At 43.5% G+C, this 21684-nt stretch overlaps 1 protein-coding gene across 1 annotated transcript in view; it reads right to left on the bottom strand.

Moving 5' to 3' along the window:
* Positions 1–21684, bottom strand: part of rev3l (REV3 like, DNA directed polymerase zeta catalytic subunit) — a 75003-nt gene that overhangs the window by 36073 nt on the left and 17246 nt on the right. Inside the window, exons 2-4 of the mRNA XM_070986792.1 lie at positions 6292–6481; positions 6038–6112; positions 3561–3721 (exon numbers count right to left, since the gene is read on the bottom strand). Coding sequence (XP_070842893.1) covers positions 3561–3721; positions 6038–6112; positions 6292–6481 — 426 coding nt within the window. The remainder of the gene's footprint in view (positions 1–3560; positions 3722–6037; positions 6113–6291; positions 6482–21684) is intronic.

The raw sequence follows: 21684 nt of genomic DNA, 5'->3' as shown, positions 1-21684 counted from the left end.
TTGGCCGGAGAGTGTCGTCACTGGTCTGCGACGTCCAACACCGGAAAAACAATCCCGCCCCCTCCATTGTAACGCCGGGCAACAGCAACCGCTGACTTTATTCTTTATTGCAGCCCGAAGCCTTTTTTGGGTTTCTTCTCGATGTCCTCCATTGTTTGTCGGCTCTGTTTGCGTCGCGTACAAATTGACGTCATGGCAGTTTCGTGCAGCCGTGGTATGACAACCCCGCCTACGTTGAGGAGGTACTATGAAGTACTCAATTGTAATGGAAAGTCAACCAAACCAAGTAGAGTTGAGTAGAACCGAGCCAAGTAGAGCTGAAACTGTGTAATGGAAATGCGCCATTTCTGACTGCTCATGTTTCCTGTCACAATTAACCTGTTAGAGTACAATTTTATTATTAATGATACTAATACAATAAATACAATAATAATCCTTGAAACAATGCAGTAAATTAGGCTAGTATGGGCAGGTACAATGAGACACCCTTGTTCCCATCCTTTGTCACATGGGTCATTTGTTGGACTCACTCCAATTGTTGTCTTGTTAACTGTTTTGGAGGTGAGTGTTCAAGCTCTGTAGTGGACTTCAAAACACATTAAGGCCTCTGTTCATCTCAAACTGGACCATTTTACCAGTCCGGCCCCTTTCATCATTCTTCCACTTGATCCCTGATTAAGAACTTGCTTTCAACTTTGAGCTTGAGGGGAGAAGAAATGTAAACAGGTGTATCCATTAGTTGGGCACTTAAGTTTCTTTGTTGTTTGGGGCATTGGGGCCCTCTTTCCACTCATTGCATCAGCATAGAGGTGGATCAAACATGGGAGCCCTGCTTTTGTCGGAAGAGAGTCAAGCGTGAGGATATTGAAAAAAGAACTTCATTAAAATCAAGAGTGGAATTTCCTGTCCTGAATGATTAATGTCCCCACATGTGGAGGCGCCTCTGCTGGGCTGGATGCTCTCTGGGAGTGTGGGGTGAGAGGCCTCATCAGCAATGATGAGCAGAGGTGCAGCTCTGAGATTAAAACTAAGCTGTGATCAAACAGAGTTTACAATCAGGGGTTTAGGCTCCATCAGGATCACCCAAGATCTGAGGAGGAAACCCTCAGTGTGCCACTCCCACTGTGAGGCCCAGTGGCTGTGAGGTTGACTTGCTGCTGTGCAAACCTGTGTCCCCACTTCTCAAGAGTCAGTTCACACTTGACACTTATTAATGTACGGATACCAAATCCTGTGGCTCTGCTGTAGCTGGTGATTTTGAACAATACTTGAGTGGATTACTGGATAATGGCACAAGCTTCAATTCATTTCCCACGATTCCCTCAGCTGCTTTTAAGACATCACTGTTTGGCAACCCGACTTCCCGAGTGGAAAGGGACAACAAACATTTTATCTGGTGACATACAGTGTGTTAACCTCTTATCTTACTTTTGGCAGAAAACCACCGAAATGTATGCTAAGTCATAGTGTAAGAGAAGCACAAGTAGAGGAGAATCATAAAGTCAGTAACCTGACACAGCAATGTCAGTGACAGCTTCTGTTCATGTATAGTTTTTGCCGACTGGAGATAACATTAGCCATCATGCGCTACTGGTCATATCAGACCACAGCAGCACCAAGGCTGTAGCAGCAAAACCCCTGTGTGTTAAACTGAGCAACAGTGTGTTTCATTGCTTATGAATTCAACTTTTCATGTTTCATGTTTGTTTACATTACAATTAGTCATTTTTGGCGGACGCTTTTATCTAAAGTGACGTACATATTAATTCACACGCCGATGGCACAGCATCAGGGGCAGTTTTGGGATTCAGTATCTTGCCCAAGGATACTTCGGCATGCGGACTGCTGAGGCCAGGAATCGAACCACCGACCTCCTGATTGGTGGACGACTGCTCTACCTCCTGAGTCACAGTCGCTCAGGTGGTAGCTTGTATGAACATGAGCTGAAATGGTTATGTGCGATGTAAACAGGGTCAGATGTAAGTGACAAATGTACAGAATATTATCACCTGATTTTGCAGTTCCCACCAGCTCTACTAATGCTTTAGCATCTTGTAGCTTGCTGTTTTGCTTTCACTGTTTGCAACTCAATATTTTAGTTAACTCACTGCTGTAAGAAAAATTGTTTTGAACTACACCAAACAGCTGTTTTTAGTGAAAATGCTCTGATAAGCCAAAAGCCCAGCACCAAAGGGCAGACACACAAAGTTAATGGCTAGCTAGTCCTCATGGTAGATGTTTAGCAGCTTAAGAGCACTAGGGAAGATGGTGGAGACTAAAACCAAAGTAAATAAGTGAATATTGGTCTTAAATTTGTCAGGTTGCCAGACACACACCCCCACATGAATCACTAATGCTGCTCTGGATGTCTGAACGCTAACCAGTAACAGAGACAGTTAACAAGAACATACCATTATGGAAATGTATTTTTTTAAAGCTGGGTCCAGAGTTGCTAAAATTGGACAAAGACAATATCACCCTGACAAGTACAGTGATATCGAAAACAGAAAAATGTAAATATAGATGTAGATATCGTACTTTATCTGTTTACATTTCACAAAGCGATGCATGCAACTTTTGCCGGGCATCAGCATTATGAACAGAGTGTTTGAAGGCAAACCCTGGAGAAGATGCAGGTCTACTGTGTGTCTCTGTGTTGTCACTCTGCAGGGCTGACGGAGCTCCAAAGGACTCTGTGCCGAGGAGCTCAAGGCAAACACAACAAAAACAGAGACTGAGACTGCAAAGTGCCTGCTGCTGACACCCAATATCTGCTCGCTTGTTCTTGTTCTGTCCACACACCGTTGAGTTTTTTTTCCTTTATTTCCTGATTCTGTAGAAGCTTCCTGAATGACTTTCAGGAGGCATCACGCTTCCACTCGATTTTACTTTTGCCACCTCAGCAAGCACGAGTGAAAAGAACAGAATAGCTAAAATGGTCCAGAGAGAGTATAAAAAGAGAGAAAGAAAAGAGAGAAGACCACAAGACGAAGCATGTGAAAAGAAGTAAGATGAAAACAGAGAGCTTTCAAAAGCAACAGAGGCATCCCGAGGCTGAGGTGAGATCAGGACTAATTTGATATGACACAAGGCATGGCAGCCTTCCCTGGCCCGCTCTCTATCCATGCTCAGCCAGGGGAACAATGCAGTGAGCAGAGGGAAGCCTGGCTGTGGCCACACAAAAAAACAGCAGTGTGTCCTGTGAGGCCACTTCTTCAATGGCACAGGGATGCATGCATAACCTAAAAACTGCCTCAAACAAGAGGAGGTATGGGATGGGTGAAAACAGGTCAGGTCTAAGCATGTTCTTTGTTTATGATTTGGTTTTGGTGTTAGCACTGTAATCAAATACTAATATTAAAATTAGATAATGATGACTGAAGAAAGAAAACCCTTGCAACACTTTCAAAGACAGGTATAAAGAAAGAAACCAGGAATTGCTGTTAGAATGGACAGAGAGCTGTGTGTCCCCAAACATCTGGAATACACAAAGAGAAAACACCTGGAAAAAATGAAAGAAAACCCAAAGGAGGGATCAGCTGTGACCTCTGTCTGCTCACCTTTTTTCTGGCCTCTGCGGAACTTGACAGCCCCCAAGTTAAGCAGGTTCATGCCGTACAGATTGTAGTCTATGAAGAGCTGCAGCAGGAAGGGGATGTGGCCCTCATGGGGCTGGTAACTCTTGTTCATCACTGCTCCGTTTTGTAACAGCTCGCACACCCTACGACAAACAGAGGTTATTCCATCATAAAACATATCTGCCGCCATTTGGCAAAGAGAATTCCACACGGTTAGCGGTCATTTCCCCTCCGCTACACAATTATTGGCTGTTTTTGTGTAGCTGAGATGATATGGATCAGAAGAGGATTAGTTTCTCCCTTTGAAATCAAGGGGTCTGGGCTGTTGGTCTGGGCCTGGCAGAAGTTTCTACAACACAACCAGGACCTCAGTGAGAAAATGATGCATGGAAACACATCGCTCAGAAATTGGACAGCTTCGTTGTGCTCCACTATGACTGAAACGTGAGAAACTAATTGGCCATCTGAGTATAGAGCCAGGTATAAAAACTATGTGCTCAATGCAGAAGTGCCCACACGCTTCAAGCTCGTGAGTGGCAAGAAAGAGCGTGCCATTTAAATCAGGGTGTGTGAATGAGGCCTTCGCAGGGACTCAGAGATTGAAATCTGATCCAGGACGTCCTGTTTGAGTAACACATCATGAGTTCGAAGGTTAATCTCACACCAAAACAATGCTGACACTACTCTGACACAGGATTTAGCTATCACTGTGACCATGATTTTATCTTTCATCGTGACAATCATATCAAGGTAATCAGTAGAAATACAGCGTTCATGTTATCATATTATAAGTAATCTACTTGGAACGTGTGCTTGCATGTAGGTGATTGCTGATTAAGACACCAGATAATGCTATAAATGTGTTCTGACCCAAGCTGAACCTTTCAACTTTCAACATTTTGTCTGGGCTGAAGGCCTCTGTGCAGGTACTGAGGCCTCATTCAAATGAAGAAGAGGCTGTGTTTCTTCACAGTTTCAGACAGCACTCTCATTTATCTGAAAGCAACAAGTGCACCAGTATGACAGGGGTGCCAACACAAGGACAGCCAGCCAAAAAGTTCAACCGGGCTGAGTATTTGCTACAAAGCAACAGTACGTCATCTGGCAAGGCACTGCATTGGTCAATGAAATACATGTGTTCTTCTGTTAACTTTGTGAGTGATGTGACGCCATATCAGCTTTGTTGCAAAAAAAAGTTCTCCTGTCTGTATTACAGCCTGTTCTATGGTGTTCAGGCATCTGAAAAGCCTTTGAACACAATCTGTTACTCTAACTGGTCTTCCTGGATGATTTTTCATTGTTTCACCAGTACTTCACACAAGTCAGTCCCCTTCCTGGTAAAAAGCCCATCTTTCAAATTACACTGACAAAGCTGAATGTCTTTGTGCTGTGTATTTGTAATGTGCTTTGTGTAAAAAGGCTTTCAGAATTAGAAAGTTCCTCAGAGCCACAGAAGACATTAGACGACTGTTTTCAAATGTCAGATGACTATGACATTTAAAATCAGTGGAGCACCTCTTTAAAATATATAAAGGTAATCCCTTCATTTAAATCTATGTCAAGTGTCCACACAGGAAAAAGGACAACTGGTTTCAAGAGCCATCATCAACCACAGAAATCCTTGCATTCGCAGCACTTGCCAGATCAAGATGAACGGGGAGTGGTTCACTGTGTGAATGTTTAAGCTCTGGCCTGGAGTCATGTTTCCCCTTTAAAGGTCAGAGCACCGTGCAGACTGATTGACTGACTGATCAGAGACAAGGGGCTGAGGAGGGATGCAGGGCAGCCATACCTGCCAGTCAAATTCTCCTGTTCTTCTTTCTCATCTGCCTCAGCCTTTTTAGCCTCTGATCCTTCTTCTTCAGATATCCTCTCCCTTCTTTCCCTCTCGTCATTGCTTTAGGATTTTTTCACTGCAGTCCCTTGTTCTTTTTCTTCCTCAGTCTGTATTTTAGTCTTCCTTTTCCCTTTCTTCCTCATCGCTACATACAGCCATCTCCTCAAGCCTCTTCCTGTCCCTCTCTTTTCCTCTCTCCCTCATGTGTGACTCTTTCTGCCAAGCACCAATTCAGCTGCACAACTCCACTCACATTGTCACCACAAACACTGATCGCTCTGGCAAATAATTCACAGTCTTCCAGTGTGCTTCCATGCACACAAACACACACACACACACACACACACACACACACACACACACACACACACACACACACACACACACACACACACACACACACACACACACACACACACACACACACACACACACACACACACACACACACACACACACACTCAACCAATCAATTTGTACAACTGAATACACAGCAATCGATTTCAGTTTAGTGAGCTGGCGGAGTCATGCGCACACAGTCTGGCACTCAGTAATATCAAACAACTGGAGCTCAGGATGATCCCTATTCACATTAAACTGCATCGATCCCCTCTAACCTTACCTTTTGACCATCTGAGGATTGTACAGATAGATCTTCATAAAGTGCTTCTCCTTAGCGTGGTAGCCATAGAAAGGCCTGTAAGACAAGACAAAGACAACATGGATTAAAATGACACACTGCACGTAAACCTGCATCATTCATTATAAGGATTTGTTATTCCAAGAATTTGAAAATGGTCATGTTTCATGCTACTACTCAGAGCAAATCTCAACTTCATCAGCTGCTGGTATGACCAGAAATCATGAGTCACTTACATGCCAGAGACCAGGACCACTTTGAAGACATGCTGGGTGTTGGATGCAGGGTTTCCCATGGCAACGTTGAGAGCCCTGTCGATGCTGAAGGCCACCTGCCGTAGGTAGCGCTCTGGCTGTTGGCCGTGGCCATCGTATGGCACGTAGATGTAGGGGAAGACGCCATGGAGATGGAGACATGTTTTCTGGCCTGCAATAAAACAACAAATCTATTCAATTAATTTGACAGAGAAGAACAATCTTTCGTCCCAAACACAGTGTAACAAATTAGAAGCTTCATTCAGTTACTTAAACAAACAAAACTGAAAATAAATTGAACTAAATATCTGTTTACTACTGCAAATCTTGCCTGTCATTGACATCAGGCCTCATCATACCAACTGTAATACTGACCTCAGTATATGTGATGGGACATGAGATTTGACTTTGACCATCTCACTTTCATGCACTGATCTGCTGTATTAAGTCGTCTAATATTATGCTGTTGTCCCACCATAGATGTCCCCATGTTACATTTACCGTACCACTACAACTAGAATGTATGGACTATAACGTTATACAAGACTGCGGAAATGACCATATTCATGTTTACCGTGGTCTGAAAAGAAAAAGCCCACTGAGATAATGGGGTGGCAAGAGGAAAACAAGAGAGTAATGCCAACAAACTCAAGACAGCCGCAACCTTCAATCCAGATGCACATCAGGCTACATGCCAGCATTTTAGCATGACTGTGATGTCACTTCTTCAAAATACCTGTCAGCATTGCCAGTATTACAGGACCACGTGAATCAACCCACTGTACCCATTTCAGCAGCATGCAGTGACACAGTCCTTGTTGAACACACACATGAGCTGAGCAGCTGTAGCCTTAGATGTGACTTCTTCTACAGAGACTATTAAATCCACTGACAGGGTGCAATTGAGATGGATGGAGTGTACTGAGGGTCCAGTGAACTGTTTTTTTTTCCTGTACTTTCATCCAAACACTGCAAAGCAACACAGATGGATGAATGCGACAACAAGCCCGTAATGCCATGATTCATGACAGACATGCACAGAGTGTTAAAGCATGGCCATTAGCTAAATAACTAAACAGAAACAGAGAGGGAGAGCATCTCTGGGAATTGTGGGTAGAGCGGAGAGGATTGAGGTCTTCAGCGCTGTGAAGTGAGGTCAGCCGGTGCGGAGAGAGGGAGATACAGTATTTATAACGAGGGACGCTGTGACATCATCACTCCCTGGCAGACTACTGAGAGTCATCTGAGGTGAACTGTGCTGCAGACACCACGCTACAATTCATTTCCTTTCTTGCATAAGCTTGGGCTTTTATCTGCATAGTGCAGTAGCAGCCCACACTATGTTTAATGAGGCTACATGGGAGATAAGCAATAACTGTAAAACTCAAAACAACAAAGGATAAGGGCGCAGAGGCTCATAGAAACCTGAGCTTCTGACTCTCCCCGTTTACAGTATCTGGCACCAGTGACTGGCTGACAGACAGACAGTCAGACAGGAGGAGGCAGTATAGAGCAGGAGCTAGACTCTTGCTCAGACGTGTCTGCACATGCCCAGAGACATGCCTACCTTCCCAACCCTGTTGCTGACAGCAGGGCTTCAGGAGAGGGAGGGGAAGGAGGGTTCTGCCACCATTCCTCCACCCCACGCACGCACGCACGCACACACACACACACACACACACACACACACACACACACACACACACACACACACACACACACACACACACACACACACACACACACACACACACACACACACACACACACACACACACACACACACACACACACACACACACACACACACACACACACACACACACACCCCTTGCCAATTCCCAATCCTCATGCTATGGTATGACAGATGCTGCGTGCGATGCAATGGCTCAGTCCCCTGGGCACGATTGTTGAGATTGCTGGACCCAAAGTGGAGCTTCCAAAAGAGGAAGAAATATTCCCAGCAGCTCTCTCCACAGTGATACATATGACAAGCTCCAAACAGGACGGGAGGTGTGGAGCAGAAAGACAATGAGCTTCTCTCAGGGCAGGTTTGGTGTTAAGACTGACTCAGACATCTACTGTTTAAGAGTGAGGGTGCAGCATATGCTGGAGGTCACAGCCACAGCTCCCTGCTGAAGATCCAGACAGGTTTGTATGTGAGGGAAACACACCTCCTTTTTGTTCATATGAATGCCTTGCTTAAATGAGGGCTGCATTATGAAATATTAAACTTATGCAAAACTGTAAAAGCCAAATTATGTAAAATCTAGCACACAATCTCCACTGCAATTGAAGGGACAGACGAGGTTATATCACATATTTATAAAGAAAAAATGTCAAACATCTCCCACACGTAAGGATACACTGCTTTCATCTATCATGGTAAACTGAATATTTTTAGGATATGGACTTATTTTTCACTATAATACTTTAACCCTGGTCTGATCCTTATGGGCAAAACAAGCTGGTTGAAACCCTCTTTGCATGTTGCTACGATGATCCAAGGAACCTGCACACATCAAAGGTTAGTTGTGTCCTTATCTCCTTCACAGGTAGGTTTGAAATATTTCACTAAATAGCTTACAGTTATTTATTATTATGCTCCTGCAAACTAATCACACTTTAAGTGTTTTCTTCAGACCCCCAAGGAGCCAGAAAGGCTTGACTCAGACTCAGGCTTGTTGCGTGACATCATCCATTTTTTATGGAGTCATATATTGGTTATGAGGCTGTTATAAGACCATAGTTTCTGTGGGTTCCACCAAAAACCTGAATTACTGTTCCATAATGAGCCATTATATTTGACAAGATCAGAATTCTAATAAATGTGCAATGCATCCACATTTGAAACAAATAAAAACACTGGGGGAATGGATGGAGGGCAGTTTCAGGAGTGAAAGGAGTCATGACTGAACAGTCACATGAAATAATACATTACGGTATTGCAGCCAGCTAGATGCAGAGAGACAGTGGGATGAGTGGGTCTCTGTCTAGTCAGGAATATCTATTAGTGTGTCTCAGCTGTTCAAGTCCAAGGTGTGCGTAGCTCCACTGGGAGCCACACAAAGGCTGCCAGCCACTCAGGAGGTGAGGGGAGCAGTGAGGACGGCACGCGTCTGTCTGTCCTCGGCCTGCCCTGTCAACATGGACTCTCTCTCTCTCCCTCTCTCTCAAACACACACACGGGCAGGCAATGCCGGCTTCTTCTGCAGTTGCTAGGCAACGGCAAAGCAAAAGCCCCTGACAGGCAGCACGGGAGATAAACAAGTGATTCTTTCCACCCAGCTGGTCAGGCCACAGAAAGAGAGACGGAGAGAGAAAGTGTGTGTCTGTGAAAGCAAGAGAGTCACCGAAAGACAGGAAAAATGATAATGAAAGAGAAAGTATGACCATGTCTGCAGAAGAAACAAAAGAAGAATGCAATGCTGCAGGAAGCACCAGAGTAATAAAGACAGAGTGTGGACATGTATGTCTGGGTGTGAGAGGGAAGAAATGTTAGCGGGGAGGTGGCGGGGAGAAACGTGTACTGAGCAGGATTTCATGTTTTAGATAGAAATCTGCTGCTTCAGCTGGATGGCTCATCACTTTCATGCTGTCAATTAGCCAAAGGCTTCCTGAAAGTGACAATATGAGTCTGTAGTTGGTATGTTGAGGAAATTCCTCCAGGCCCACTGTCATTTGTATTGTCCCTTCAATGCACCGGGAAGTACACAAATCACACTTGCCCAAAATAGCAATCACTTTTTCATGTAGGTTATCAGTATTTGAAAACTGTACACTTGACCAAGTCGCATTTCAGACAAAGCAGTCTGGTGCATCCTTCTACATCTAGTTCTACTTGATTTACACTGATCCAATTTTTCTCATGAGTTCATCTTTGCTATCTTTTCTGATGGATACCTTTATGCATGACCTGGCACATATAAAGGACATATTATTTACCAGGAGGAGTTAACATGGCATTCAAAATCACAATGAAGGCCCACCATGACTGGCGACTGATGTGACTTATGTGATTGTTTTCCTCATGTTTCCCTACCACATGCTTCCTTCCCACTAGAGGATTTGTCAATGAGGGAGGGATGGAGGGACTGTGACAGCTTCAGGTCCTAATCTCTAAGGGGGGTGGGTAGAGGAGGTCCACTCTGCCAAGTGCCTCCCCCAGTGTGTCCTCCTCCCACCGCCCACGTCCTCATGGTAATCTGCACGGCAGCTTCATGACTCAGCACCCGGTTGGTGGCAACCCGACACCTCCACTGGGTCAGTAAGGCAGTCAGCCAGCAGCTATCAGCCACTTAGCCAAGCAGACAGCTGTTAACATGTTGTTAGCCATGCTAGACCACAGAATGATAACTACAGACATCTATCCACTAAAAAAATGAAGTAGTTTGACAATACAGAGAAAATAAACAAGAAAAGCAAACATTCCACCAAGTAGAATGATATAACATACACAAAGGCTCACATGCTTTGTGAGTACTTGCTTAATTCCACACATATTACAGAAGGTCTGCAGCAATTGGAACAGCCGTATGCTGATGGCTGTACAATAGGATGAACACATCAGCTAGCAGGTAAACTACCACTCTATCAACATAAAATGAAGCCTCAAATAAAGGTTTATTAACATGTGTCCCCCAAAATACCAAACATCCTTGATGGTGCTTTTATATGTTTGATATGATCATAAACTGAATGACTTTGGGGCTTGGGCTGAACAAAACAAGCATTCTGAAGATGTCACCTCTGGCCCTGTGAATTGTAATGGGCATTTTCACTATTTTAAGGCATTTAATAGATTCTATACTGCAAATCTAGTCATCAAAACAATACTTTGCATACTTCCATTTGTGACATCTCTCACTCATCTCACTTGCCAGATAGACTTCAACACCAACTCTAAGAGACTACTGAAGCGCCATCTCCACAGGCAGCCATTCAAGTCACACAATCTCCTACTGCCAATATGATATAAACTTATGAACTACATGTCTAACAATCAATCAAGGGACTCAGTTTGACTGTGATATTTCCAGGTTAACTACGGGGGTATAAAAGCCTTGGTTGATGGAATCAGTAAATAAAAACAATTCTTGTATTCTGAACCAATGTGAAGTTTTGAGGGTATTTCTGGCAGTCAGCACCCACATATAGCTGTGTTGCTGACAGAACAGCTGGTTCAGAGAAGAATGCAGGCTGAATGGATACTGGTGTCAACAAATGAGCTTCGGTATCACTTTGCATCACTGACATCTCACATCTGGTATGAATTCTGAGCTTATAGTTCTGCTTCATCGATTCAAAACTTCAGGTTTCAGCCTTAAAAGGCCCAAAAAACCTACAATAGACCCACACTGGTGATTCATTCATCAATTATACTGGCTGATTAGACTTCTTCTCAGAACTGTGGGGGTGTGTAGAGGCCTTGATGGACATTTCCCAAATTATTTTCTCATCAGCATCATAAATGCAAACACCTATGCGTGTGGAGTGCCTTTTAGGGGTTTGAGGTGGTACACTGAATTCATGCAGATGTGACACTTTGCTCTGAAGAGGTGTTTTTTTATCAGGATGAGAGCCGAGTCAGCACTGGCCAGTCATGAGTCATGCTGCTAACTTTTTCCTTGGCGGTTAAGTCTGTTTACTCTGTCCGCCACTCTGCTTGGTAACCAGCTGTAGTTAAAGCTTCAGTTCCAGTTAGAGTCCTGCTTGTTATGGGAAAAACAGTCACATTTCCTGGCAAATGGTAAAATGTTAAAAGTCAGTGATGGTGCTGAAGGACAAAAAGGGTGCTCTCTGCTAAGGAGCTGGTAAGATATGCAAGTACACAGAGCCAATTTGTAGCAAATCCTCATCCCTGTTACAAGCATTACTTCTGTAAACTTCCCATGCATGGCTGGAACACAGAAACAGAAAGAAGAGACCTTTATTTGTCAAAGGAAGGTTTGCTGAGTACAAATGCTCTGTTCCAGGGACGCTGCTGCAAATTCACGCCAAAAACCTGCCAGTGAATATGAGATCCGTAAGCAGTGATCACATTCAAAAATGTGGCATTTGATAATGCCAATTTTCAAACTGTAGATTTAACTGTACTAAAAGGAGCAAAATCCATCACTCACTGTGTTCTAAATATGAGCAGCAGTTCGAGGGAGCAGTCAGACTCCCTCTGTAATCAGACAGAGAGCTGCCACAGGGAAGAGTGGCAGAAAATGTTAATAAAACCAGTGTTGGTATTAATTAAAAAGGCTCAGGGAGAGCTGTGTGAAATCTAGGCCTGAGCACTCCCAGCGCCTGGAGAGGGAACGTCAGAATGTGTTCACTATTCACATCCATGATGATGGTGGTGAAAGTGAGAAAAACTCCCCCTTGCCTGAAAAACTTTAATCAAGGTACACTTGAGCAGAGATTTTAAACTGAGTCCAAACCTCACAGGCCCTTCAGCCAAGGGCCAAGATGTTCATGTAATCTACAAAATGAGGGTATTTGAGGGCACACAGGTGGGCAAAACGGAAAATACACAACACGTGCAGTGCACTCAGTTTAGAGAGGTGATAGAATTAAGGGCCAGTAATCTGAAACACACACACAGACACACACAAACACACAGAGTCAGTATCTAGCTCACTGAGCAGTCTGGCAAAGCACCAAGCAGATGAGACAGAGAGAGAGTAGGTCTGGAGGAGAGGAGAGGAAGAGGGCAGAGGGGACCTGACTGCGACGGCAAAGCAACGATGTGGCCGAAAATACCTCCATGTTTCACAAAGTCAGAGTCTTCATATTTACTATATGCCTTCATTTAAGTCTTTTAAGGACTGTGGTGGAATTTTAGGGTGGTATGTTGAGGAACATACAGATATTTTGGGAAACAGGTTTGTTTGCTCTCTTAGCAAGAGTCAGATGAGGAGACTGACTTTTGAAGAAGGTTTGGCCTCATTTCCACAACGTTTCAAATGTCTCAGTTCCAGATAAGATCTAAATGCAATTAAACACTCTGTTGTACACTTTCTACAGTCAGGTGATGAATCTGATCACATCCATCTTGGTTTTCCTGCTCTACATTTACATCACAGTTGGCCTGAAGCTGTTTGGTGTCTGCAAAAAACAGCAGAAGGCAAAATACATTTGGACTTTCTACAACAGCATGTGAACAAAAACATTGCTGGTAATAATCAAATAGTAAACGCTGTGGTCACATGGTCTGTGTTTTAACCACTAAGCCACAAGAAGGCCACAAATCTTTTTGTTTTTTTGTTTGAATGACATATGTGTTTCATATATTTACAGACTCCTCTCTATTATTCCCTGTGTGGATGTACCTCAATTCACCATTTGTACTGTAATTATACAATTTACCAAAGCCAGAAACTGTACAAAAAGAAGTTATTGTTGGACTTTCAAATTTCTGATGGTCCTTGAACAAATGATGTGCAACGAACATTTACTTCAAGAGAATTAACCAAATCTAACCTGAAAATAGTGATATTACATCAAGATCAACTTATTCTGCATGTCATATTCAAAATTTTGCCAAAAATCAACCAATTGCACCAGCCAGATCCTGTAAAAATCCTGTCCTCAGTGCAGTTGGAAAGCCTTGAAGCCAGGAGAAGACAAGATCATCCATGCAGGTTGTGAAAATGTAAATATTTCAGTGTGCGTAGCATGTGCAGTACCCATTTCTTTTCCAACGCTGGTCACACTTGTGGGCACTTGGATGTATGTAACTGTATAGATTTCACTTTCAGTATCGTAGATAAGCAAATGTACATGGTATGATAGGCATCAATTTTCATACTATGGTATACCATAGGACTGATATACTGCTGCTACCCTATACACTACTAAACCCAATATGCTCTGCAAGGAGCATTCTTTCTCATATATTGGCGGTGGTCTAGAAAACACATGCCTACGCAGAAAAACACAAACACCCACCACCCACGCATAATTCTTAAGCCTGTGTATGAAATTGGAAGTGCTTGTGTGTTTTTGTGTGTTACCCAGCAAAATATATAAATAGTCAGTTCCAAGCAGAAATAACTAATCTGCATGACGAGACCGGCCAATCAATACCTCCTCTGCCAGGGTAGCAGTGCTGGCACCACCCTTCATGTTCACTGCCACTGTTCTAATGAGCTAATTGCTGGCGATGTGTGTGGTCATGTCCCTCAATAATGTTGGGGTCATTCCCAAATGGATTCCAGAAAATATTATTGGAGTGTAGCTCCTGTATTGAGATACTTCATAGAGTAATATAGAGTAATATATTCAGTGAGCAACAGTAGAATAGTTGGAAGTCAGACGTGGAGGGATCCACACAATGAGTAAAGTTCCAGTGTGTGTGTGTGTGTGTGTGTGTGTGTGTGTGTGTGTGTGTGTGTGTGTGTGTGTGTGTGTCTGAGCAGGAGAACAGAATGACTGCAATAAGAGGAGGAGGAGTGAACAGAGGAGGGTGACAACCCTTTAAATCACACTCTTTCTAATGGATTCACTCCCATCATCTGCTCCTTAAATTAACTGCTGGAGAGGAGAGAGGGGATGGAATATACAGATGAGCAGTCAGCGTATGAATGAGAGCCGAGGAGGACTTTATGCTCTCTGCTTTATAAACTAATTACAGTGGCCTGCATCATGTGCCCGGGTCTTTGACGGAGGAGTCAGGCCGTTAAAGTCTGGCCACGGTGGGAGAGCTGACGTGTTGCCAGACTGAATCACTATTTCAAGGAGGACTTTTCTGGAACACGTTGGGAAGACAAATGAAGGACTCTCAGTGAAGTGAGCTGTCAAGAGTAAACAGTGACACTCAACAATGAACACAATAATCTTCTAAATCCAGTGTTTCATTAATAGACTTTTGGAAGAACTGCCATGAATAATGGTTGTGCACATTACCTGCAGCAAGGTTTTGCGCCAAGCTTCACAATCTTGTACATGCACCCACAAACTTCTTCAATTATGTATTTGCAGCTGGTGCACAGATCCAGCATGTGCCTCTGACAAATTGAAACATTGTGGCCTGCTGCTGCATTGACTGTGCAAAGGTTCTTGTTGATTATTAGCTTACTGGTCTGTGGTCCCCCCAAGCCAGTCATATTCTACTGCCTACTTCCAAAACACACTGGCACTCAGGTGACCAGCATACTTTCCAAGAAAGGAAGAATGAGAGAGCGAGAAGAAAACAACACGCGTGCCATGCAATGGCTGCTGCTACACTGTAAAACTGTAAAACAAAGAACCATCCACTGTTGTTCACAGCAGGGCCAGGGAGCAAAGGCGACTCCAACAAAGGACAAACAACAAATAGTGCATCTTGCAAGAGTATCTACACAATGACTGCTGCAGTGCTCTCACAGCCACAAGGGAAATGATGCACGGCGGCCATTCCTACAAAAGGAATCTGTATGCTGCATCTGCTGTGGTGCCAAAGAGGAATCAGTCTAGTCCTTCCATCATTCAAACACTGTTCAAAATATAACAGACTGCTGTCTCTCTGTTTCTTGAAGGCTCATCATGTGCACACAGTTGGTCATGCAATACAAAAAATTCAACCTTAATTGACGGGAGGTATTTTCTGCCTTTATCTAGAAGTGAGAGAGAAGTGAAGACAGGCAATGGGGGAAGGGGGGGGGGGGGGGGGGGGGGTGACATGCAACAAAAGCAGCCATCCATATCGTGCACCTTAAGCACTACGCCACCTCAATGCAGGAGTGCCCTTTCTCTCTGGCCATCTGGAGAAGGCTGCTCTGCCGGAAGAGCAAGCTCCTTCACTATCCTCTACATCTGCATCACTCACTTGTTCTCTCACACACAACATAAACTGCAAAGCTTGAGTCAGTCAACTTTGTTCTAAACTGCAGTCCTTCATCCTTTGCACTCTCCCACTCATATAAACAAGAGCAGCTCTGGTGCATTTAAACAAGCGCTATCAGTGACTCAGCTGGCCTGACTTAACATAAACCCTGATGAAACACCAGTGATTGCATCTCATATACTCCGTACTCTCTGCTCACTGGACCACAAAAATAATGCATTTTCCATAGTGTATAGATATTAGTGCATGCCAGTCCAAAAATCTTAACCACCGCACACCAATCAATCCCCATCAGCAATGCAAACTGAACACTTCCTGCTGCTGCTTCTTGTTAAAAGCCACGGTGACCTGCATAGATGAAGGGTGTTCACTGCAGTTTGGGCAAACCTTTGATGCATCATAGTCCCTGGTTATGATTTCTAGCAATATGGAATAGCAGGTACAGTATTTAAGGAAGAGCATCACTGCAAAGGCATTCCCAACAATTTCACCCAGTTTCAATCATTCAATTGTTAATTCAAAGCAAGCAGTGTTCTGAGTCCCTCTTATATAATACCCATACATCCCCACCCCCCAACACCAATCACAGCTGACCACCAATAATTGCTTTGCCTGAGGGGAAATGTGGACTCCAAATTGCAAACATATTTCAGTCTCAGCACAGAAAAAGGGCCTTTTCCTCAACACATGAAGAAAAAAAACTGTAGCTGCTTGGAGGGTGTCCAAGCTTGAAACTGAATGGGCAAGTCTACCTCTCTCACTGTGTCTGGGCTTTGTTGACTGGACAAATAGGTGAGCCCCTCCCTCCTGCTGCACAGCCAGGCCTGTCCTGGCTGAATGCCTGAGCAACGTGCCAGGGGCTGAGGAGAGATGACGTTCAAGCCTGATTATTACTAAACAAGGCGGAGGACTTCCTACACTGCTTTAGGTCTGCTAACTAAGGTGAACATTTGCGGCCGGCTGAAGATGCATTTTCTCAAACACTATTGTTCCCAGGCTTGACATCAACAAGGCAACAGTAAGCAAACAGCACACCAGTGGTGATCCAATCCACTTCTGACCCAATCCACGCAACACTTTGGTTTGACTGGCAAGTTCACATGTAGCCTCAGTCAAATCAGTGTAAGTTTGACAATGCAAGAGCCAAGCCGTGATGTGCATCAGGTTTCATACAAATCCAGACACTTGTGTATGAGATAATGCCTGTAGCAAGCAGGTAAAAGGCAACCAATCCATTGTCCCCCTGCCCCAGTTTCATGACAGGGAACAGAATCAGCTCCACATTTTTCCTTAATGACCACTTTGTAGCCAGCATGTCCCCGTCGCTCAAGCTGAGCCTGCTGGAGGACAGGCGTGGATGTACCTCGTTGCCAGCTATCACCCAATGTCTCCCTGGCTGGGGAGACAGACGGCACAGTAGAGCCAGTCATCTGAGCAGACAGGATGAGGCTGACCAGATGGTGACTTGGAAGGTGCTTCATGCCAGGCCTTCGTTAAGCAGACAAAGCAAGAATACATCAATCTTCGTAAATGCAAACCCCAAAATTGAGCTTGGCTGCAGTCTGATGTTGGCCAGCCTATGCTGTGATTGGACAGGCCGGTCTTCCTGACGTTTGTTCTTGTTAAGATTCTTGTGTGTCTGCCTGGCTGGTGACAGCAGAGTGTAGATGGAGGTAGCACACTCAGGCAAATTTGGAATGGGTTGGGGATGACTCAAAAGCAAGATGGACAGACACTCATGGGATGTGATTAGAACTATACAAAATCAGAAGAATAATGGGAGACAAACAGGTCTTGTCTTCTGGCAATGAATCACTGAGTTGATTGTGAAAACATATACTGTAACCTTTCGCATCAGCAGCCCACAATCTGTAAACTCCAAGAATTGCAAATGACAGTTTGATCAGAACAGACAAGAGTTATGAACTCCACTCTCACTTATGACATGCTTTTCTCCTCTTAAATATTAAACAGAGGTACAGCTGGGTGATAAAGCCATCTTGAGGAGATGGTGATCAAATCTACATTGATAGCGGTGATAAGCTTTGGATATTTTTACTCGATATGGACAGATCGAACAGTCTGTCGCACAAAAAACACAACAACAGCCAGTCAGTCTGCAGTTTTTGGCTTACAGCTCAAATTACTTGGTTAATTATATGGAAGTGGTTTGGATATCTTAAAAGCGACGAAGCACTAAAACAGTCTGCAAAATATGCTGTTGGTCGATGCCAACCAAGACGGGAAACACAACAAAATTTTGACCAACATCCGAAAAGGTTCCACCCCAGCAACCACACCACCATATTTTTTTACCATGTTGCCCAGCCCTAAACAGGGTGTGTAACAAGATGGTACTCCTTCATAAGTCTGGACTTTGCAAAGGTGAAATCCCTTTCGTCGATTGCTTGTACTCTCTGTACTTTCCATCCATCCACTCCTCACCTGCTCTACCAGTCACAAACTCATGACCCGCTGTGTTTTATCCTGTCACCATGTTTCAGCCAAGTGAAATGAATGGCTGTGCTGCATCCTCGTATTTTCTATTTCAAAAGTGCGTAGTTTTTCCAGGTAGACACTGGATTTTGTGGGGTTCCCCGGTGACCTAACTGTTTAAGATGCAGACCATGTAATCACAACATCCCTTGCTGTCAGTCCATGGACATTGACAATCTAACATCTCCTATCTAGTATTGGTCAAAATACAGTAAATATTTTTTGAGGTCTTATGGTCTAGTTCTAGATTGAACCACAGCACACATTTTGAACTTTTACCAATCAAAACAGGTCAGATTTTTCTCACTGAGAGCTGGATATCTTCTTTTTGGACAAACAAACAAGACAATGAGAGCTTTAAGATAAGATAAGATAAGATAAGATAAGATAAGATAAGATAAGATAAGATAAGATAAGATAAGATAAGATAAGATAAGATAAGATAAGATTTCAGATGGGGATGTCATCTTCTTGTGCTAGAGCCATAAAAACAGTAACTTAAAAATGGCAGCAAACTTGGGCGAGATCAGCACAGCTCTACTGGTTGCTGTAAGTTGACCTATGAAGACAACAACTCTTAAATAACAACCCCTCAGTAACAAAAAAAACTCAGTTTGAAAAATGAAGTAGAAAGATGTGGCAATTCAGTGTGATTATCAGGTTTGTTTATCAGTCAGACAGCATTGGATTTAACATTATTTCAGCATGATACCTCCTGAATCTACAGTTCTGTGGCTCTCTGTGAGTTTAATTCAGAGGCCTGTAGGATTATATTGATCAAAACAGGTGGCAGAAGGAGAATCCTGGTCTGTAGCCTTCCATCATTAGGAGTGAGGCAGCAAACGTCCCTTTTTGTTTTTTGGCATTATAAGAATTTGAAAGTAAGCGTCTTGAAATAACTAACAGCTTAACAACTAACAATATTAAAGAATGCTGATTTACAAAGTGTGAGGCTCCAGTTTGTAGGGGATGCTGTCACATTTTTACACATCAGTTCAAAATAAAACATTTTTCTTAAAACAGCAGATTAAGTAATCTGTCATCTCTTTGGTCAGACAGACACAGTATTGTGCGGCTGGGGAAGATGTAAGACAGTGACTGTGGAACTGAAAGAGGCATGTGAAATGATAAACTACAAACAATTATGCAACATGTCCAAACCAACCAAGTAATCTGTAATCTGTCTGAGGTCTGACAGTTTGCAGAGAGAGCTGTGAGGCAGCATGAACATGGTCCAACCTGAACTGGTCCACACCAAATCTGCTGTTACCAAGGCTACAATTCATCCTGTAAGTCAGATGTTCTCCACCTCTGTGAGATCAGCTCACACTGGAGGGAGGCTCAGAACGCGGTGTCAGACAAATGGAAATCTGGGAAGCTGTCAACAATCTCCTCAGAGTAAAAACCCCATCTCAGTGCACCAAACTGCATCAGTCACATTCATCACAATGGGGCGAGAGTGTGTTTGGAGAGGGAGACATGACCTGCATGAGTAGCAGTGTGCTGTCTAACAAAGGAGGCAGACTGATATCAGAGCACTTACAGCAGCTAAACTACAGATGGCAACTGCAGAGTGAGACCAAAACTCAGGATCAGGAAAAGTTTGCTGCTGTCACTTGTTGATATTGCTGCTTATCATACACCCAATATAGCTATTATTGTCAATCCCGACCGAGCTTGGTACTCTACTGGTGATGTTGATTATATGTCAGTGTTGATTATCTGACAAACAGTACAGTAGGTCAAAGTTGAACCAGGATGGCAGTTTGTACGTGGTGATGGATGTTTATGATGGACAGTATGGGTGAAATGTTCCTTTTTGCCTTTGTTTTTTCTTTTAAATAAATTTGACAAACCTGTTGGTTTGCATTTTAGCAAAGCCATCATGTTCCGTGATATCAGAAATTAATTTAAAAAGTACCCTGTTATTATTACTGACTGGAATAAACCAGAATCCTACATTATACTGCAAGGTATTTTTACAGATCTGTTGTTTTCAACAGCTGAGCAAATATTAAGTATGAACTTTGCATTCTTCAATTTAAGATTCACCTTCTGACTAATACACTGCTCAACAACTGCCAAGTTGCCCTCGAGCAAGGCACTTAAGTCTTGCTCCAGCAGAGCTGATTAGCAGCCAACAGTGCGGGCTTGTGGCTGTGAAACTCTCAGGCTTGGATGAGTGAGAGCAAAGGGAGTACAGCAGGTCAGCGGTGAGAAAGAATACATGCTCAGTCAACTCTCCTGGGATAAAAGAACAAGAAGGTGAAAAAATCTGATTCTGTCAAAGAGATCAAAGCCTTTTTTTTGTCTGCAGTCACCTGAGCAGGAGTCAGAGGAAGGGCAGACGAGATATGAATCACTCACAGTCAATGCAGACGCAGAGGGAGAGGTGTGAGAGGGAGATTAAGAGACTATACAAACTATTTCCTGGTGACTCAGGATCTTCTGTGGGCTGTGAATCAAACTCTTATGAAACACATCTTGTGTATTCCAACAAAGAATGGCATATCCATATCCGAGCAATGTTTAGCAAATCTGACATCTGGAGAGAGGTAAAGAAAAGGTGGCACTCAGGGTATCACCTATTCAGCCACTTGTCTGTCCACTGCTCCACCTGTTATTTGGCCTGTCCTTCATCTGCTGCAGAGAAACCAGACGCTATTACTACAAGTGTATGCAGTAAGTGTGGAGAGAGGAGGGAAGACAGAAAAGAGCAAAAGACTGATTTAGTTTCTATCCATCTATCTCATGCACATTTTAAAAGTGAGCATAAAAAAGTCACTAGAGATGGAAAGCAAGGAGTAATTCGAGTAATAAAAATCCTCCAATCCAGCCTCCAATCTTCAGTCCATCCAGAACTATAACTAGTGTCACACCAAGAGCTAATGTTGTGTATTGGCCATGACTTGAAAATGAAGGAAGAAGATCAGCATTGAAAAACACACTGCAGTGCTGTTGAATTGTACTGTGCTATACTGACAGCTGTTTCTATTATTTTTGCCACCCCATTAATGAAGATAGGCTGAAGAACAGACACACCTCTCTGTATCAGGAATTGCAGT

Source organism: Chaetodon trifascialis, chromosome 19, assembly GCF_039877785.1.
Source record: "Chaetodon trifascialis isolate fChaTrf1 chromosome 19, fChaTrf1.hap1, whole genome shotgun sequence".
Classification (NCBI taxonomy): domain Eukaryota; kingdom Metazoa; phylum Chordata; class Actinopteri; order Chaetodontiformes; family Chaetodontidae; genus Chaetodon; species Chaetodon trifascialis.
Note: the sequence above shows the minus strand (reverse complement) of the source record. Positions and strands in the feature narration are given on the sequence as shown.